Source organism: Stereum hirsutum (genome assembly GCF_000264905.1).
Source record: "Stereum hirsutum FP-91666 SS1 unplaced genomic scaffold STEHIscaffold_8, whole genome shotgun sequence".
Taxonomy (NCBI): Eukaryota; Fungi; Basidiomycota; class Agaricomycetes; order Russulales; family Stereaceae; genus Stereum; species Stereum hirsutum.
The window spans coordinates 485,133-501,183 of record NW_006763138.1 but is presented as its reverse complement, the minus strand read 5'-3'; the positions used below and the strand labels follow the sequence as shown (position 1 = coordinate 501,183).

The 16,051-nt window shown below is 52.4% G+C and overlaps 5 protein-coding genes across 5 annotated transcripts; 3 read left to right on the top strand and 2 right to left on the bottom strand.

The window, feature by feature from the left end:
• Positions 1 to 200: 200 nt before the first annotated feature.
• STEHIDRAFT_157402 (DNA polymerase alpha subunit B) lies at positions 201 to 2,503 on the top strand (the record flags this gene model as incomplete). The annotated part of the gene is made up of 10 exons (XM_007304735.1): positions 201 to 291; positions 344 to 751; positions 807 to 845; positions 901 to 989; positions 1,053 to 1,319; positions 1,376 to 1,558; positions 1,611 to 1,832; positions 1,892 to 2,094; positions 2,155 to 2,308; positions 2,369 to 2,503. 10 exons carry the CDS (start codon positions 201 to 203, stop codon positions 2,501 to 2,503), a joined length of 1,791 nt encoding a protein of 596 aa, XP_007304797.1.
• An 88-nt stretch (positions 2,504 to 2,591) lies between these two features.
• On the bottom strand, positions 2,592 to 3,066 carry STEHIDRAFT_157401 (uncharacterized protein; the record flags this gene model as incomplete). Its single annotated transcript, XM_007304734.1, has 3 exons — positions 2,592 to 2,650; positions 2,719 to 2,759; positions 2,831 to 3,066. The coding sequence occupies 3 exons, from the start codon at positions 3,064 to 3,066 to the stop codon at positions 2,592 to 2,594; spliced, it is 336 nt and encodes a 111-aa protein (XP_007304796.1).
• Positions 3,067 to 4,694: 1,628 nt separating this feature from the next.
• Positions 4,695 to 5,423, bottom strand: STEHIDRAFT_58246 (Endosulfine-domain-containing protein; the record flags this gene model as incomplete). Its single annotated transcript, XM_007304538.1, has 4 exons — positions 4,695 to 4,860; positions 4,944 to 5,038; positions 5,156 to 5,239; positions 5,388 to 5,423. The coding sequence occupies 4 exons, from the start codon at positions 5,421 to 5,423 to the stop codon at positions 4,695 to 4,697; spliced, it is 381 nt and encodes a 126-aa protein (XP_007304600.1).
• A 2,429-nt stretch (positions 5,424 to 7,852) lies between these two features.
• Positions 7,853 to 12,781, top strand: STEHIDRAFT_98078 (uncharacterized protein). The gene is made up of 11 exons (XM_007304733.1): positions 7,853 to 8,286; positions 8,367 to 9,039; positions 9,093 to 9,689; positions 9,746 to 10,011; positions 10,065 to 10,993; positions 11,049 to 11,288; positions 11,342 to 11,480; positions 11,537 to 11,725; positions 11,779 to 11,919; positions 11,984 to 12,639; positions 12,702 to 12,781. The coding sequence occupies exons 1-10, from the start codon at positions 8,281 to 8,283 to the stop codon at positions 12,128 to 12,130; spliced, it is 3,327 nt and encodes a 1,108-aa protein (XP_007304795.1). The 5' UTR covers positions 7,853 to 8,280; the 3' UTR covers positions 12,131 to 12,639; positions 12,702 to 12,781.
• A 192-nt stretch (positions 12,782 to 12,973) lies between these two features.
• On the top strand, positions 12,974 to 15,847 carry STEHIDRAFT_147469 (uncharacterized protein; the record flags this gene model as incomplete). Its single annotated transcript, XM_007304732.1, has 9 exons — positions 12,974 to 13,189; positions 13,249 to 13,575; positions 13,627 to 14,448; positions 14,504 to 14,674; positions 14,740 to 14,830; positions 14,881 to 15,095; positions 15,146 to 15,301; positions 15,368 to 15,603; positions 15,660 to 15,847. The coding sequence occupies 9 exons, from the start codon at positions 12,974 to 12,976 to the stop codon at positions 15,814 to 15,816; spliced, it is 2,391 nt and encodes a 796-aa protein (XP_007304794.1). The 3' UTR covers positions 15,817 to 15,847.
• Between the last annotated feature and the right edge of the window lie 204 nt (positions 15,848 to 16,051).

Below are 16,051 nucleotides of genomic sequence, written 5' to 3'. Positions count from 1 at the left end.
TGAGGGTTCTTTGGCAACATCTGAGGAGCGACGCGGCCTTTCCATGTCGCGCGGTGAGCTTTCGTGGGTAAGTCGCGATCGGAACACGCCTGCACGTGCTGACGCGTCGACGCGTTTGCTGTCCTCCGTCGCGTCGTTGTATCTCCTCTCCATCAACAACCTCACCGTCCAGATACCATACGCTCTTTGTGCCACTCGAAATGTCCTCCGGTAGCACTGGTGACATTAGAAGCGAGCTAGCAGACGCGTTCAGCGCGACGCCAGGATCCGACGATGCTTTCGTCGAGCAGTGTACGATTTCCCAATCCGTGAATCGAGCCCAACTCACAGATTTTCTTTATAGGCAGCGGGCTTTGTCAAACATTCAATATTGCTCCAACAGATCTCTACTACAAATGGGAGTCCCTTGTCATGTCATCAAGTTTTATCGGCACGAGAATCATCAATGAGGACACCGTTCAGGCTTTGAGGGGCCTCTTACAGGCGGACTTGAACAAGACGAAGGCTGTCACCCAAAGCAGAGTTAAGCCTGAATTCTCCGGAAAGATGATGAGGGGAAAGCTTCCCATTGGTATGCTCGGATTAGAGTCGCGAGTCAACTCCAGGACTTCCGGTATGGGTCTCGTTAGACCTGCCGCTACCAGTACATTCGCTTCCTCTTCGTCTTCTTCTACTCCTATCGCAAGAGCTGGACCCAGCAAGGTCTCTTTCTCTACCAGCGACGATGATGAGTCGAGGACTAAGCGTGCATGTGAGTATGCCGCCGTTATGTGATTACGCGCTGAACCGACACAACTCTTATACAGATCGCTACATGTACGAAAAGATCATGGAACGTAGTGAAGGTGAGCCAAACATCTCAGTTGTGCATAAGTCATGTACTCACCCACATGCTGTAAGTTCTTGATGACCGTATAGATGATTTCGCCGAGATGGTGAGAGATCATTACAATCTCGTTGGGTTGGGGGACCCTACATCCTCGACAGAAGTAAGTGAAACTCTATTGCTGAGGGCTTGATGTCAAATTCAAAATTCAAAATCCATCTTTTAGGAGGACTGCGTTGTGGTCGGGCGGATCACTTTAGACTCAGAATCGGCCACATCCGACTCGGCGAAATTGAACGAGGCAAGTCTTTGCCTGGAGTCATCGCGATCGATGGGCTCTGGCGGAAGGGTACCTCTCAAATTTGATTCAAACGTCAAAGTTCGTGGGGGTCCAAAGGATGTGGGAGCCGTTGGTTTATTCCCCGGAGCGATAGTTGCGCTGAAGGGGAAGAACGGTGGAGGCGGACGCTTCACCGTGAGCGAAATCTTGACGGTATGACCACAACTTCGTATTTGTACCGGCCAGATGCTTACAGCTTGTTGTGTTAGCTTCCACCATTGAAACCTTCGAGTCATGGCGCGGAAGGTGGAGTCAAGTCCGATGCAGGAGCTGCCCCGTTCTCTATGTCAATCGCATGCGGGCCGTTCACCCCTGATGCCAATCTTGCCTACCAACCCTGGTCATCTTTACTTCAAAAACTCCAAAGCGAGAAACCGGACGTAGTGCTCCTGGTAAGATTTCATAATGGTTGCATGCTCTGTCAGACTGATCCGTGATCCACAGGTTGGCCCTTTCATAGACGCACAACATCCCAAGATCAAGATAGGTGACATCGACGAAACTCCCGTTGAGATGTTCTACCGTCATTTCACCGACAACCTGCGGGAATTTTTGGACGGTTCACCCGACAGCATCGTCCTCCTCGTACCTAGTGTCCGGGATATGATCAGTTCACATGCTGCCTTCCCACAGCTTGAACTCGGTGCAGAATTTGCTGGGGACTCTGTGAGATCTTTGACTGTATGTTCGGTAGTGGATCTGACCTTCAGCCTTCATTTCCACAGCGTATCAAACTGCTTCCAAACCCTTGTCTTTTTTCGCTCAACGGGTTGTCATTTGGCGTCAGCAGTGTAGATGTCCTATTCCACCTTAGAAATCAAGAGATTATAAAGCGGGGGGAGGAAGTCGACTCTGTCGCGACGAGTATAGGGGAGTCGAGTACGGATGCGATGTCGGCGACTTGTCGACATCTGCTTCAACAAAGAAGGTTGGTCTCAGGCCCGCCTCGATCTATTTTGTGGACATTTTCTCACACACCGCTCAACAGCTTCTACCCGGTGTTCCCCGTGCCATTCGAGCTCTCATCCGAAGTGAACCTCGATGTCTCTCATTCCGATGGTCTCGACATCTGTGCGGACAATACACCAGGCGTGGCACCCGACGTTATTGTCACTTCAAGCAAACTGAAGTACTTCTCAAAAGTAGGCGTTGCTTTTGACGAAGGCGTTCCATGTGATTGACTTCGTATTATGATTTTATAGGTGGTCGACCACACCGTCGTCATCAACCCAGGGTTCGTGTCTAAAGGTACTTCGGCGACTCTCAACGTCGGACGCGGGGGACAAGGTCCGGCTTGGTCAAGAGTACAGGCCGATGTCAAGAAGTTTGGAGCATAGACATTATGCATGTATCATGACGGGTACATACACACTATTCTTGTATCCGTCGCTAATCGGGGAATAGAATCGGATACGAAGATACACTCTAATTCTCCACCTGGGTGCAATTGAGACCGATGGGACCATCAACGCCCGATTGACAACCTGGTCCACGAGTCGATTAGCCACTGAAGGAAGAAGTAGAGACGCGAGTTATTAGAATCCGTGCGTACTAGCCAACGTTTCACAGCAGACGGGTAAGAGGCCAGTGGGACTGAATGACAACAGGACATCGAGGCAAGTGAGTGATGCTTCCGCAATTGTCAACCCTGAATATGGACATACCAGGTCTCCAATTCACTACAAAACGACGCTGTTGGTGTGGTCGAGGGTACATTTGTGATACCACACACGTTCTCCCAGACATACGCGTTGTCGGAGAACGGAGCAAGCGTCCGACAGCAAAGGTGGTTGGTAGCATTCGAAGGGCAGGTGACGTCTGTCGAAAGGGCAGAGCTTGACGCGACGGAGATGAATGGGAGCATCGCGGCCAGAATACGGACGAGTGTTTGCGAGTGCATTGGAGTTGAAAGTTGTTCCTTGAAGCGAGGTGTGAAGGCACGAAGGGGATGGAGAGAATGAGCTTCAGATCATCCTTTCGATCAAAGCTGTAACACTTTTATAGTGAGCAGCCGCATCAGCGGGGATGGTGCTGGAGGGTGTGCGGGGGAAGAAGTCCGTCAGAGGAGATAGATGGGGCATTGGCCACAGCATCTCGGTGAAACGTACGGTTCCATGTTCCAAGCGCTGTCAGGGCCAACCCTCGGGATGTTCATGTCGAGTGCGGTCACCGTTCGTATGGTGTAGAATGGATTCCATGAACGAGGATAGTTTACTTCCTCTTGGGACAGACTGAATCATCGTAAATTATAGTAAATCTATGCTAAGCCGTTTGCACCATAGCCAATCCCCAAAGGCATAACTGGGCACATCTAGGATGGGCGCTGATGCTTTACGAGCTGCGAGCAGAGAGAGCGATCACATACCGATGTAGACTCGGTATGAACGGACTTGATAGAGAACACGGTCCGTGAAGGTCTTGCTGTAGGTCATTGGCGTAGCAGGCGCGACTCCGAGGAATGTTCCCGCCAAGAACAGACGCGGATCCGGAAACTCAAGAGTGGAGGTAGAAGCTGCGATAGATGGGGTTTAGAACAGAGGTATGGTGCCTCGCGCGTGCTCGGCCTACGTGGGGCCGGCCAAGCTGAAAATACAGTCTGTTTGGATGGTCAGGAAGGGAGCTCAATGTAGAGTATCTGATTCAATGGAAGCCGAGAGTGCTATGAGCCGTAATAGTGACAGGTTGAACAAAGACGTCGAAGCAGCTCTCAGACAAATTGGCTCTCTTTCCACGCTGTCTACGACGCCACTCTGCTTGTGGGCCACAGGAGGGTCTACGAAAATGCCTTCGAATTTCCCCGAGACGTCAAGGGTCAATAGACAATTTTGATGAGGGACTCAAGGTTGATGCGTGAGGACCGCGACGAGATGAAATCTGGGTCGGTAAAAGGATTCAAAATGCTAAGTATTTGTACAATTGGGTTCTCCACCAAGAGACGTACATTTCGTATGCGATGATGCGACCCATGCGAGGGAACGATGGTCAGTTGACCTACATCCAAAAGCAGTGATGCGAACACAGATACTCGAAGTAGACAAAAAGCTGTCGATGCCACCGATGCAAGCTGGACTTCAAGAATCATATGGACGACGGACAAATTGACGGCCCATGAAACTCAGATGCGTAAATTGCATAATTATGCAGAGCGAGCAAGAAACGATGCAAACACCCTACAGGTGAAACCCGAAGAATGAAGCGGATGCATTCTTTGATGTACAACAAATACATACATACCTACCGACCGACGAGTGCAGTTTATCGTATGGATATGGTGAGGGGCAGGCAGGTGAGACAGTGGGCTTGGGATCTGTGTACAAGTACTGGACGACAATCAAGATCCTCGATCGCTGAAGGGAGTGGGGATGAGAGGGTGATCATGAATATGCATTACAGTGATAAGCGAGGGAGAGGACGTAGGGAAGGACAGAAGCGATGCGGGCTGGCGACGAGGAGCATGGGGGTGGTCCTATGATTGATGTCGGGTCGACTTTGCTCAGGCTGGCGTTGGAGAGTGTGATGAATAATCGTTCAAGCTTCTTCAACGGCTTCTGCCGTGGACTTCTCGGGCTCGGTTTCGTCCTCAGGGGCTTGCGACAAGTTGCTTTCCCTGACGGGGCTGGTGGCACTATTGTTGGGCGAAACGGAGAGGCCACCATTGTGATTGTTGGTAGACGGGGTTGATGCGTGGGGAATGCTATTCGTCGCATAGACACATAGAGGTGATGCAGTCAGCCGGTGACACACGACAAAGGCAGATATGTGAGATTGAAAACGCACTTCTCGGGGTTGGGAATGGCAGTGCCGACGGCATTCTGGGGCGCCACGCCAGCCTTGGAGAGCGCATAGTCACCAGAGTCGAAGTATTTGCGATCCTGTGGGTGGGTGCAAAGCGAGTGTCCGAGATCAGAATTGGATGGGCTGAGGGCATGACCTTGGGCGCAGGGCATGATCCGGGGAGTAAGGAGGGCCGGAGGGAGAGCTCTGCTCACCTTCTGCATCTTGGTGAGAACGTTCTTGTGCGTGGGCAGCTTGCCATAAAGACGGAAGAGCTTCTGCTCCTCCTCAGTCAATGACTGTCAAATGAAATAAGACGTTGATTAGTTCTTCTGTGCGGCCAGATGCTTATTGCCGTTGAGATGAGGAGAGTCGAAATAGATCAAAGTCATCGGGTTGGGCGTGTATTGATCTGGGAAAAGTGTATTGCTGTGTTGTTGTACTTACGCTGATATCGATCTTCTTGAGCTTTGCCGGGAGCATAGTGACGGCAGTGAAGTAGGGTGCAGCTGCTTTCTTCTTGGACAAAAAGCGGAGAGAGGAGGAGCTCGAAGAGCGTTGGGGAAGAGGAGCACCGGTCGAGTTATGAGTGGAAACGCAGGCGATGGTCGATAGTCGTCGATGGCTGATGGTTGTCGAAGTTATCTCGCTGGCTTCTCCACAACGCCTCACCCAGCGCGCGCGGCCAGTGGCGGGACCGCACCAATATTCAAGCGGAGCCTCCGGGACTTGCCGGTAAGGGCCCCATTACATGGCCTCCGTACTTTCTTAGTTCATGCGATGTCGATGAGCTCCCACGTTCATTCGAACAGTCTATGCTTCGAGTATCGTATAGCACAAATTAATGAAATGTAACGTATCACCACAGCTCATTCAACCCCTCATCTGGCCAGGCATCTTCGTCCGAAGTGTCCTCCACATGGAAGTGTAGATCTTTACGCACTCGACTGACTGAACAGGGTACAATGGATTGTGAAATGGCTTCGTCATCGTCGGCTTCTGGCTCATCATGATCCATGTAGTCGTCTGGTTCCTCTTCCACCTAGGTGAAAAGTAATGTAAGCCCGGCGATACATGGAAGAGATACTTATAGGGGATGTAAAGCGTGACGCACTTGGAACACTGCGGGAAAGGTGGCGGACGAATAGGATTGGAACGATTCGATTACAGGCGGTGTGTTTGGCGCAGTATTGTGGAGGTCTGGGACCACATGTTCCTTGATGCCGTCTGAATGTAGTTGATGTTCAGGAGGCCAAACTCCACAGTCGTCGGGCTATAGAATTCACAAAAAAAAAAACCATTTAGCCATCGATATATGCGCACGCGACCGATGGAACGCACGGAAGAACCGAGTTGATGTTCAGGAGACCAAGCTCCACAGTCGTCGAACTGTGGAATTCACCAGGAAAATTCCATTTAGCCAGCGATATATGCGCACACGACCGATGGAACGCACGGAAAGATCGAAATTGTCAGGGTCGGCACTCGAGCCTTCACCTGCTGCTTGAGCGTCGATTGTATCCTCGTCGAGGGAGTAGGATGTATGTGCGGGTGAGTGCATATACGCGTCGTCCTCTATAGTGCACGGATGGTCAACTTGGTCGTCGAAGCAGAGGTCCTTATCTGTAGCGGACGGTTCACAATCTAGAAGCAGGTCGTCTGAGCTATAGTCTGTGTCATAGAGAGCAGTGAGGTCGTCCGAAGCCTTGCACGGTTCCGAGTCATCGAGGTCCATGTGAGAGCAGTCAGACGCGGCTGGTGAGGCAGAAGGAGGCAGCATGAATGTCGGGTCGTCGTCATCGTCGCGCTCTTGGCCAGCCGTAGTGATCAAAGAACTGGCCTAAAAGAATTATCAGTTTCTGTGGAACTAAAGAATGAGGAGAGGACATGCCTTGAAGCGAATGGAGGGGACGCCTGCTCGGAGGCAGCGTTCGAGAGCGTTGTTGAGAGTCGAATCGTCAGAGATGTCAGTCTCAGTGGGGAGGGGATCGTTCTCAAGATCAAGTCCGCCAGGTGTGAGCGTTGAGAGAAATTGACGCAGAATACCCTGGCGCGCATCGTCGGCGGAGGCGTTCTGTCGTCGGAGGGTCTGTGGACTTGTGAGCGCTTATGATAATGGTATAGTTGATACAGTATTGTAAACAAACCGCTAGCAGGTGCGTGCACTTCCTGCGGAATGACGAGTCCGGTGAGCGAGAAGCCGGCCTAAGAATCGAGCTACAGAGCGAAGGGAATAACTGAGTCTCCAAGTCGAGTTTCTAAGTACGAGCACATTTTTGAGCTTTGTGCCTATGAGATAGACCGCAGGAAGAGAACCTTGCGCCATGGTCCGAAGATGAGAGGATAACGGCTGTGCAAGCTAGAGACTCAGGGGTAGCACAGCGCTTGAGAATTTGAGAATCCGTACCGAACGAGGTGGTTAGCCATGATCTTTTGCACCGCAGAGTCAAGAGCGCCCTGGACGGGTAAAAACGGCTGTGCCGAGAACGGCGAGCCATCTGGGGTAAAATCCAGCGGTGAAGAATGCAGAATTTGGCCAAGAAAGCTCACAAGAGGGCTGTTCGTGCACTTCGGGCTTCCAAACATAGGCAAAATGTATGGAAAGAAGACGACTGCGGGCAGAGGCCGGCGGGGAAGACGGCGTAAGTGAGACTATTAGGAGGGAATGAGCGGAAGGGCATCAAAGAGAGCACAGAAAGAAAGACGTTTTGGAATGCCGGTCCGCTCGTCTGCGTAGAGTGTGGATACTTGGTCGAGGCCTAGCGCGGCGGCGTTCTAGAAGGAGAAGACAAGATAGGTCGATGAGAGGGACAAGAAGAGAAGGGAGAGAGGAAGGCTGTACTGCCTGCAGATGGCGGCGGAAGCTGGCTGTGAGCGCAGAGGAAAACAAGATGTGAGGAGGAACAGGTTGGCGATGGGTGGCGGCGGAGAAGGAGAAGACGAGGTCGGATGTGGCTCTGATGTCGAGTGCGTCGGGGAGCGGGCGTCGGGAGCGATGGAGCACGTCGGACGGGGCATCGACGACGACAGTGTGCGTGAGCTGGACAGAGAGGGAGAAATCGTCGGCAGGAATTCTGAGCGAGGACGTCGAGGCGATGGTGGGCATGGCCGCGCAGAGGACGAATGTCGGTGGCGGGGAAGTGGCGAGATGCAGATTGGAGGCGTGGGAAGTAGTCGCGTGGCGGTGTGACGGCGAACCGGTGCTCACTGCTTTCGCTCTCCCGTCTGGCGAGCAGGATCCCATCGAATTCTTCTTGCTCTCGACGTCCATCTCCCTTTCTTGTCCGCTCATCTTCTCTCCTCGTATTGAGCACCCACGCAAGGTCGCGGCACGCTCTCCATGGCCGTACGCTTCGCCATCGCTCACCCCCCTCTCCTCATCTACTTACTCACTTTCCACCCCTTACCGCCCTTTTCCCTCTCCAGGCTGAACTAGACCAGAAGATCCAAGATGTCTACAAGCGTATCCAGACAGAGCGCAAGTTCCTCGAGGCCTCCCAGCTTCTTCGCCAGGCGACCACCAACCAGAACGTCCTCCGTCAGAACGATGCCAAGATCAAGGAAACAGAGCGCTCCTTAGCCTACTTCGAGGATACCCTCCGCGAACTCCAGGCCCGCAAGCTTCAACTCCAGCGCGGCGACGATCCAAATAGATCCCCTCATCCCTCCAACTCTCCTACCCTCAGACCGACGCAGCCCGGTGGACGAGATCGATACTCACAACCCTCCGACCTCGATCCGTCCGGTCGTGCCCAACAATCGCCCGAGTTCAATACGGCCCAACTGGCCGATGATGGTGCCCCCAAGGGAAAGAACTACACGAACCTAGACTTGATCAAGGCAGATACCCCTCACTCTACCGCCAAGATCTCCCGTATGCTTCACCAACTCGAGTTCAAGCTCCAGGTCGAGATGCAGTACAAGAAAGGCATCGACAAGATGGCCAAACTCTATCAGGCTGATGGTGATAAGAAGTCGCGTGCGGACGCAGAGGGCAAGCGTGTAGAGAGCGAGAAGAAAATCCAACTCCTCCAGACCGCTCTCAAGCGTTACAAAAACCTGCACATCCTTGACGACGCCGACGATGACGAGGAAGAAGGTGAGTTGTCTGTGCAGTACGTTCAGTTCGTGATGCCCATTCATCATTTCCAGACGGGCATGATGGCGATTCCAAGGTGATGCGCAACAAACCGTTATCGGGCAAGCTTCAAGTCAGCGTCATGGGAGCCCGTGAGCTCGAGCATGCCCCAGCTCCGATGCTCCGCGCCCGCTCAAATAAGCAGGGAACCGACACTTTCGTCTCTCTCAAGGTGGAAGGGACCCAGCGTGCGCGCACCCATCCCTCTCGTACTGATCGCTGGAACGAGGACTTCGAGATCACCGTCGACAAGGCAAGCGAAGTTGAACTCGCTGTTTATGACAAGCACATGAGCGAGCAGCATCCTGTACCCATCGGACTTCTCTGGATTCGTATCAACGATCTCGTTGAAGCCCTTCGTCGTCAGAAGGTGATGATGGAGAATGGCCAAGGCGGCTGGGTTACCGCTGGTGCCATGAATGCGCCTGGAATGACTCACGCTGGCACGCAAGGCCACCAAAGCAGTGGCTCTGGCGACTACAACGCTCCACTCCCCAATACGATGGCTCAGGGCCCTGACGGTTCTGGTGGATATGGCACTCAGTCGGAAGGTATTGATGGATGGTTTGCCGTCGAGCCTGCTGGTGCAATTGCTCTCCGTGTCAATTTCGGTACGTTCGCACTCGCTCAGCTGTTCCTTTTCATAGCTTAGACTCTGGGCCTACAGTGAAGGAGAACGTACGCAAGCGTCCGTTGGATGCTCCAGGAGGTCTCGGCCGTCAAGGCGCGGTTCGCAAGCGCAAGGACGAAGTCCACGAGATGAACGGCCACAAGTTCGTGCAAAAGCAGTTCTATCAGCTCATGCTCTGCGCTTTCTGCAACGAGTTCCTTCTCAACGCTACTGGATACCAATGCGAGGATTGCCGTTACACATGTCACAAGAAGTGTTACGAAAAGGTCGTCACGAAGTGTATTTCGAAATCCACCGCCGGGGTATGTTTTTCAGTCTCTCCAAGTTCTTAATCAGGCTCACGAAGGCGTTGTAGGACGGAGACGAAGAGAAGATCAACCATCGTATCCCTCATCGCTTCGAGCCACTCACCAATATCGGGACGAACTGGTGTTGTCATTGCGGTTCCATGCTCCCTCTGGGCCGTAAAAACGCTCGTCGATGCACGGAGTGTGACATTACCTGCCATGCTAATTGTGCCCACCTGGTTCCCGATTTCTGCGGCATGTCTATGGAAACGGCTAACCAGCTTTTGCGCGCCTGGAGAGACATCAACGGCGAGCGCGGAGGCAAAGCCGCTTCGAAGCCCGCGCGCACTCAGACTCGGCCACAGGCCGCATTGCCGCCCACTTCACCCGACAATATGACCCAGGTTTCTGGAGAGATGGAACGTCTTCAAGTCACAGCCACCCAAACCCAACAACCTGCGGATACGGCTTACAATCGTCAACAGCAGCAACAACCCCTTCCGGGATACGACAGACGACAGCAGCAACCCCTTCCAGGCGCGTTCCCAGGTGGTCCACCGCCAGGTGCTCGCCAACCTATGCCCCCTGGCTATGCAAACGAAGTCCCCCAACAACCAATGGGTCGTCCGAGCTCTAGTTATGAGCAACCCATGGCAGGGGACGGGTACGCTCAAGGTCGTCCTCAACCGCCGGTTCCCGGCGTACCACCGAAACCTTACTCTTCTGGCGGCTCTCCTGTCTCAACGCCCATACAACAGCGGACTTCGTTACCGGCGCCCCCAGTGCATCCGGCTCAGCAGCAGATTGCACAACGGCAGTCAATGCAGCAGGCTCGGCCGAATCGGAAGGTCGGGCTGGACGATTTCAACTTCTTGGCTGTGCTCGGGAAGGGTAACTTCGGTAAGGTCATGTTGGCGGAGGAGAAGACATCGAACAGCTTGTATGCCATCAAAGTTTTGAAGAAAGAGTTTATCATCGACAACGACGAGGTCGAGAGGTATGTTCACCATCGCTCTTGTTCCCGCATTCGGCGCCTAATCCCGTCTTTCCAGTACACGATCCGAAAAGCGTGTCTTCCTGGCGGCTGCGAGAGAGCGACACCCGTTCTTGCTCGGTCTCCATTCATGTTTCCAGACGGAGACCAGGGTGTATTTCGTGATGGAATATGTTAGCGGAGGTGATCTCATGTTGCACATCCAGCGCAAGCAATTCTCCCTCCGTCAAGCCAAGTTCTACGCTTCCGAGGTCCTCTTGGCCTTGGAATACTTCCATGCGAACGGAATTATCTATCGGTGAGTCCTTAGAGCAACCTGTGTACTTCGTGTCGACTGAACAAGATTTACAGTGATTTGAAGCTCGACAACATTCTTCTCACTCTCGATGGACACGTCAAGGTCGCCGATTATGGTCTGTGCAAGGAGGAAATGTGGTACGGTCAGACGACGAGTACGTTCTGTGGGACACCTGAGTTCATGGCGCCAGAGGTCTGTTCACATGTTCGGTCAAAGCAGAGAAGAGCACTCGCTGATTTGCCATGCAGATTCTCTTGGAACAACGCTACGGCCGCGCTGTTGATTGGTGGGCGTTTGGAGTGTTGACCTACGAGATGTTACTCGGACAGTCTCCTTTCCGTGGTGACGACGAGGACGAAATCTTCGACGCCATTCTTGAGGACGAGCCCCTTTATCCTATCACGATGCCTCGCGATGCTGTGTCGATTCTGCAGAAGGTATGCTTTCTTGGGATTCGTTGAAAATGCGAATTTCGCTGACACTTTCCTAGCTTCTCACACGTGATCCTACAAGACGTCTCGGCTCTGGGAAGAGCGACGCTCAAGAAATCAAGAGTCACCCATTCTTCAAAGATGTCAACTTCGACGATGTCTTCAATAAACGTATCCCTCCCACCTACTTCCCAGCGATCGTGAGTCTATGTTGAACATATTCTGTTGCCTGTTAATACTCATTTATCGCCTTCGCACACCCAGAGCGGCAGCGCGGATACGAGCAATTTCGACGAAGAGTTCACGAAAGAGCAGCCGACACTGACGCCAGTCCACGCGCAACTGACTTCGCGCGACCAAGCGGAGTTCAACGGATTCTCGTGGGTTGCATCTTGGGCAGATACTGTATAAGAAGTTGGGTGCTTGTCGTGGTTTCTGTTGCATCGGACGCGTTCGTGGTGTGGTGAACTAACTTCTGCCGCTTGTTGCTGTACGTATACGTTTGGAAGCGTCGATGAATCTTTGTTGTGACTGCAGATTGCCTGTATTTGGATACCTATCACGTACATTCCGGTGTCTCATTCGCCAACCCCCTGTGTCTTTATCTTTCTTTCTCTGCCTCTTTCACCGTACCCTTTGCCTATCCGTAGCCAACGGTATCATGTTGATGATGATGATTATGACGACCGACCACGAATTACTCTCGCTCTCAACTATCTGGAAGAGAGGACGTGACCTCCTGTACCGGGCAGACCTGGAGCCTGTTCCATTGATATGTCGGCGTCCCCCTTTTGTGCTCGCATGAGCTCGTGAAAGCGTCTCCATAGAGAGGCGATCGTCTCATATTCCTTCGTCATTCCAAGCACTTCGTCGAGCTTTCGATTCAGCGTGTTGCTGGAGGAGAGTAGCTCTTCGAATCCCTGCACGGAAGATACATAGTAAACGTCATAGCACGAAAGAGTATTCGAGGACAGGTGCTGACGCTGGTTATTTCGCTGGCCAATTTGTCGCGTTCGCGGTCAAAGTAGCTGGAATCGTCTGTCCTCGACATGATTCTCTGCGATTATGCCAGATGTGCAGTTGAATGGATGGTGATAGTTGGAGAGATGGCCGTAGTAGTATTACGACCGTCGAGTCTCGACGCGTCTGTGGCGCTCTCGTCGCGCTCGGCACGTGGTTGACTGTGTGACGTAACTCGAAATCTCAAGTCGACTCCTGAATCGCTCTCAGCTCGTCTACATACAACTCTTCACCATGGGCCACGGCGAAGACGACAGTCGAGTAAAGCACAAACACAGCTCCAAGCACAAGCATGACCACGACCGGAAGGGCAAGAAACGACATCGCGGAGATGACGGGCCCTCTGAGAAGCATAAGAAACGAAAGGAGGACAAGCTGAAGGTAGTCGACGACGACCCGGATGACGAGGATATGTGGGTGGAGAAGAACATCGACATGGATGGAGAACGCGTACGCTCTCAACCCTCTTCACTTTTCGATGTCATTCTCATGGAGTGTTACAATGCTAGCCACTTGCGACCGACATACCTACTGCCGACAGTCTTAATCTCTCTTCCCGTGCCTACTCGGAAAAGGACGATCCTCCTATACCTCCTTCACACTCGACGGAGACCTCGCTTAAACGTGATGAGTGGATGTTAGAGCCACAGTCCACAATATCTATCCCAACGGACACATCGAAGATCCAACTTGCCGCGGGAGACGATGCCCTCACGGAGGGGTATGGTGATCTCCCTCCAAGCACTCGTAACCTCGGTGGCAGTCTCGACTTCTTCTCTACCCTGGGCTCGGAAAGGCAGAAAAAACCGCAGAATGAACGGCCCAATCCTGACAAGGCATGTCGTATCACTTCTCTATTCCGTCACCTCCTAACTATACCCCCCTAGCCTCAAATTAGTTCTAGGGAATTGAATGTTCAGCTGAGGGATAATATTCCATTATCAGAGTACACTGAACCCCCAATCGCCACTAAACCCCCAGCTCCAGGTGGTCCCGGCTCGCAATGGCGCATGATGCGTCTACGGCGCGTGTACGAGACCGTGGAAGAAGAGGGGCGTCCGCTAGAAGAAGTCGCGGTCGAACGTTTTGGCTCCATCGATGCCTTCGAGCAAGCTAAAGAGGAGCGTAAAATTCTGGACGAACGCGAGGGTCGTAGAGCGCAGCGCGGCCCCGGAAGGGGAAGGGAGAGAGAACCCTTCTCGGTGGGCAAGGGTGGTGAGAGGGGGTTTATGTTCTCCGACATTGGTGGCAGCGGTGGATCTAGTCGGAGCTCTAGCTTCAGGCGTCCCGGTGGGCCTATGGAAAGTGGACCTTCGACACCGAATACTTATGGCGCGCCTCCCGCTCGACAGAAATTCGACTCAATCCGTTTACCATCTCAGGGCGGTACTCCTAGTGGCCAGCCACATACTCCCATCCCTTCGGTCATGACGCCGTCTACCAAGAGAGCCCTATCACCGTCTTCTTTGAACCAACTTCAGGCCAAGGTGCTTCGTGCCAAGTTGATGAATGCCCCTAACGCAGAGGCTTTGGAAAAGGAATATGAGGAGGCGGCGCGGCAGGCTAATGGGGTGGTTGCAGATCAAGATGGTGTACAGACTCGTGTCGAGGTGTTGCCTACTTTGGATGCGCGCGGGAGGATGTACGACGTCGGTAGCGGCAAAGATGACGGTCCTCTGTTGGCCGGTAATCGCAAAAAGAAAGACAAGGTATAGGCTCCCATTGTTCTCCGCATCAGGGCCAATACTGACTCCTCTGCCACAGTTTGAAACAAGAGACCCGAAGACGGGGGATATTGTACGATACAATGCCGACGACGATACGACCACACTGGGAGATATGCTTCGTCAAGAGCGGTTCGGGGCTGGCATGTCGGATCAGAAAGATTTAGACATGCAATTCGCACAGTCTATCGTGACTGACGGGGGCTTCAAGGTCAGTCTTACCGTTGCACAGTTGCGCGAAAACCATATTGGACTGGGCTGAGGGAATCTCTTCAGAATGACTTGGACTACATGGACGACAATGCCGATCGTCTTGGACGTCAGAAGATGCGATCGGATGCCATGAAGCGTCAATTTGCCATCAACGGCAAGCCTCATTCAGTTTCTTCAATTCTCGTTGCTGATAAGTCTGCTCAGACTACAAGCGAACGCAGAAGGCTCTCGCTTCGTGTCAGTTCTGCTACGGCGAGGATGATTCTCTCCCTAAGGCTCCCGTGATCTCCCTCGGCACTCGAGCGTATCTCTCTTGCACTACTCAAGAAGAGCTGGTACCGGGTCATTGCCTTATTGTTCCTATACAGCATCATTTGACCATGCTCGAAGCGGATGATGACGTGTGGGATGAGATTCGGGTACGTCAGCGCTTTTTGTTTCTTTTCCTGTACCCTAATGTCGTATATAGAATTTCATGAAGAGCTTGATGCGCATGTTTGCAGAGGATGATAAGGGCGTGATCTTTTTTGAGACCGTTTTAACGCTCAAGTATCAGAAACACTCGTTCATAGAATGTGTCCCTGTGCCCTGGGAACAATTCGACATCCTTCCGGGGTATTTTAAGGTGCCTTCATATACTCTTTGCCGCATTCTCTGCAAACGTTTAACTGGACCTTCCATTTTCGTGCAGGAATCTATCTTGATGAGTGAAGCAGAGTGGTCTCAGCACAAGAAACTGATTGACTTCTCGTCTCGCTCTGGGGGCTTCAGGCGCATGATGGTACCAAATCTCCCCTACTTCATGGTCCAATTCGATTACAAAGGCGAGAAGGGCTACGGACATGTCATTGAGGGATCCAATGATGCTCTGGGTGAAGAGGATGAACCCATGGACGAGGGAGAGAAGGGTGGTGGCGAATTTCCCAGGTATTTCCCGTTCCTCCGACGTCGTAAATCTTCTTCTGATATTTTATGCGACGAAGATACTTTGCGGGAGAAATCATCGGCAATGTGTTGGAGTTGGAGGCCCGACGGTGGCGCCACCCACGGCGGGTAGACTTTCGACAGAATCAGAGAAGAGTGTCTGAGTTCAAGAAACGTTTCGATGCTTTTGATTGGACGGCAGCTATTGGGAAGTAGTTATGTTCGACAATCCGGTCGAACACCTGACATCAACCTCGTTTACTGCATGCAGCCAGCCTTCTTCTACCGTATCATCTTCAATATTATTTGCCGTTGATTTCGATACTACTGTATTCGAGGTGACAAATATATCACCGAGTGAGGCCACCATATGTATCGCCACATCGAATGGTGGCGTGAGTATGAACGAAATCGAAGGAATCGGCAAATAGCGAAGATTCCGTGGAACCAA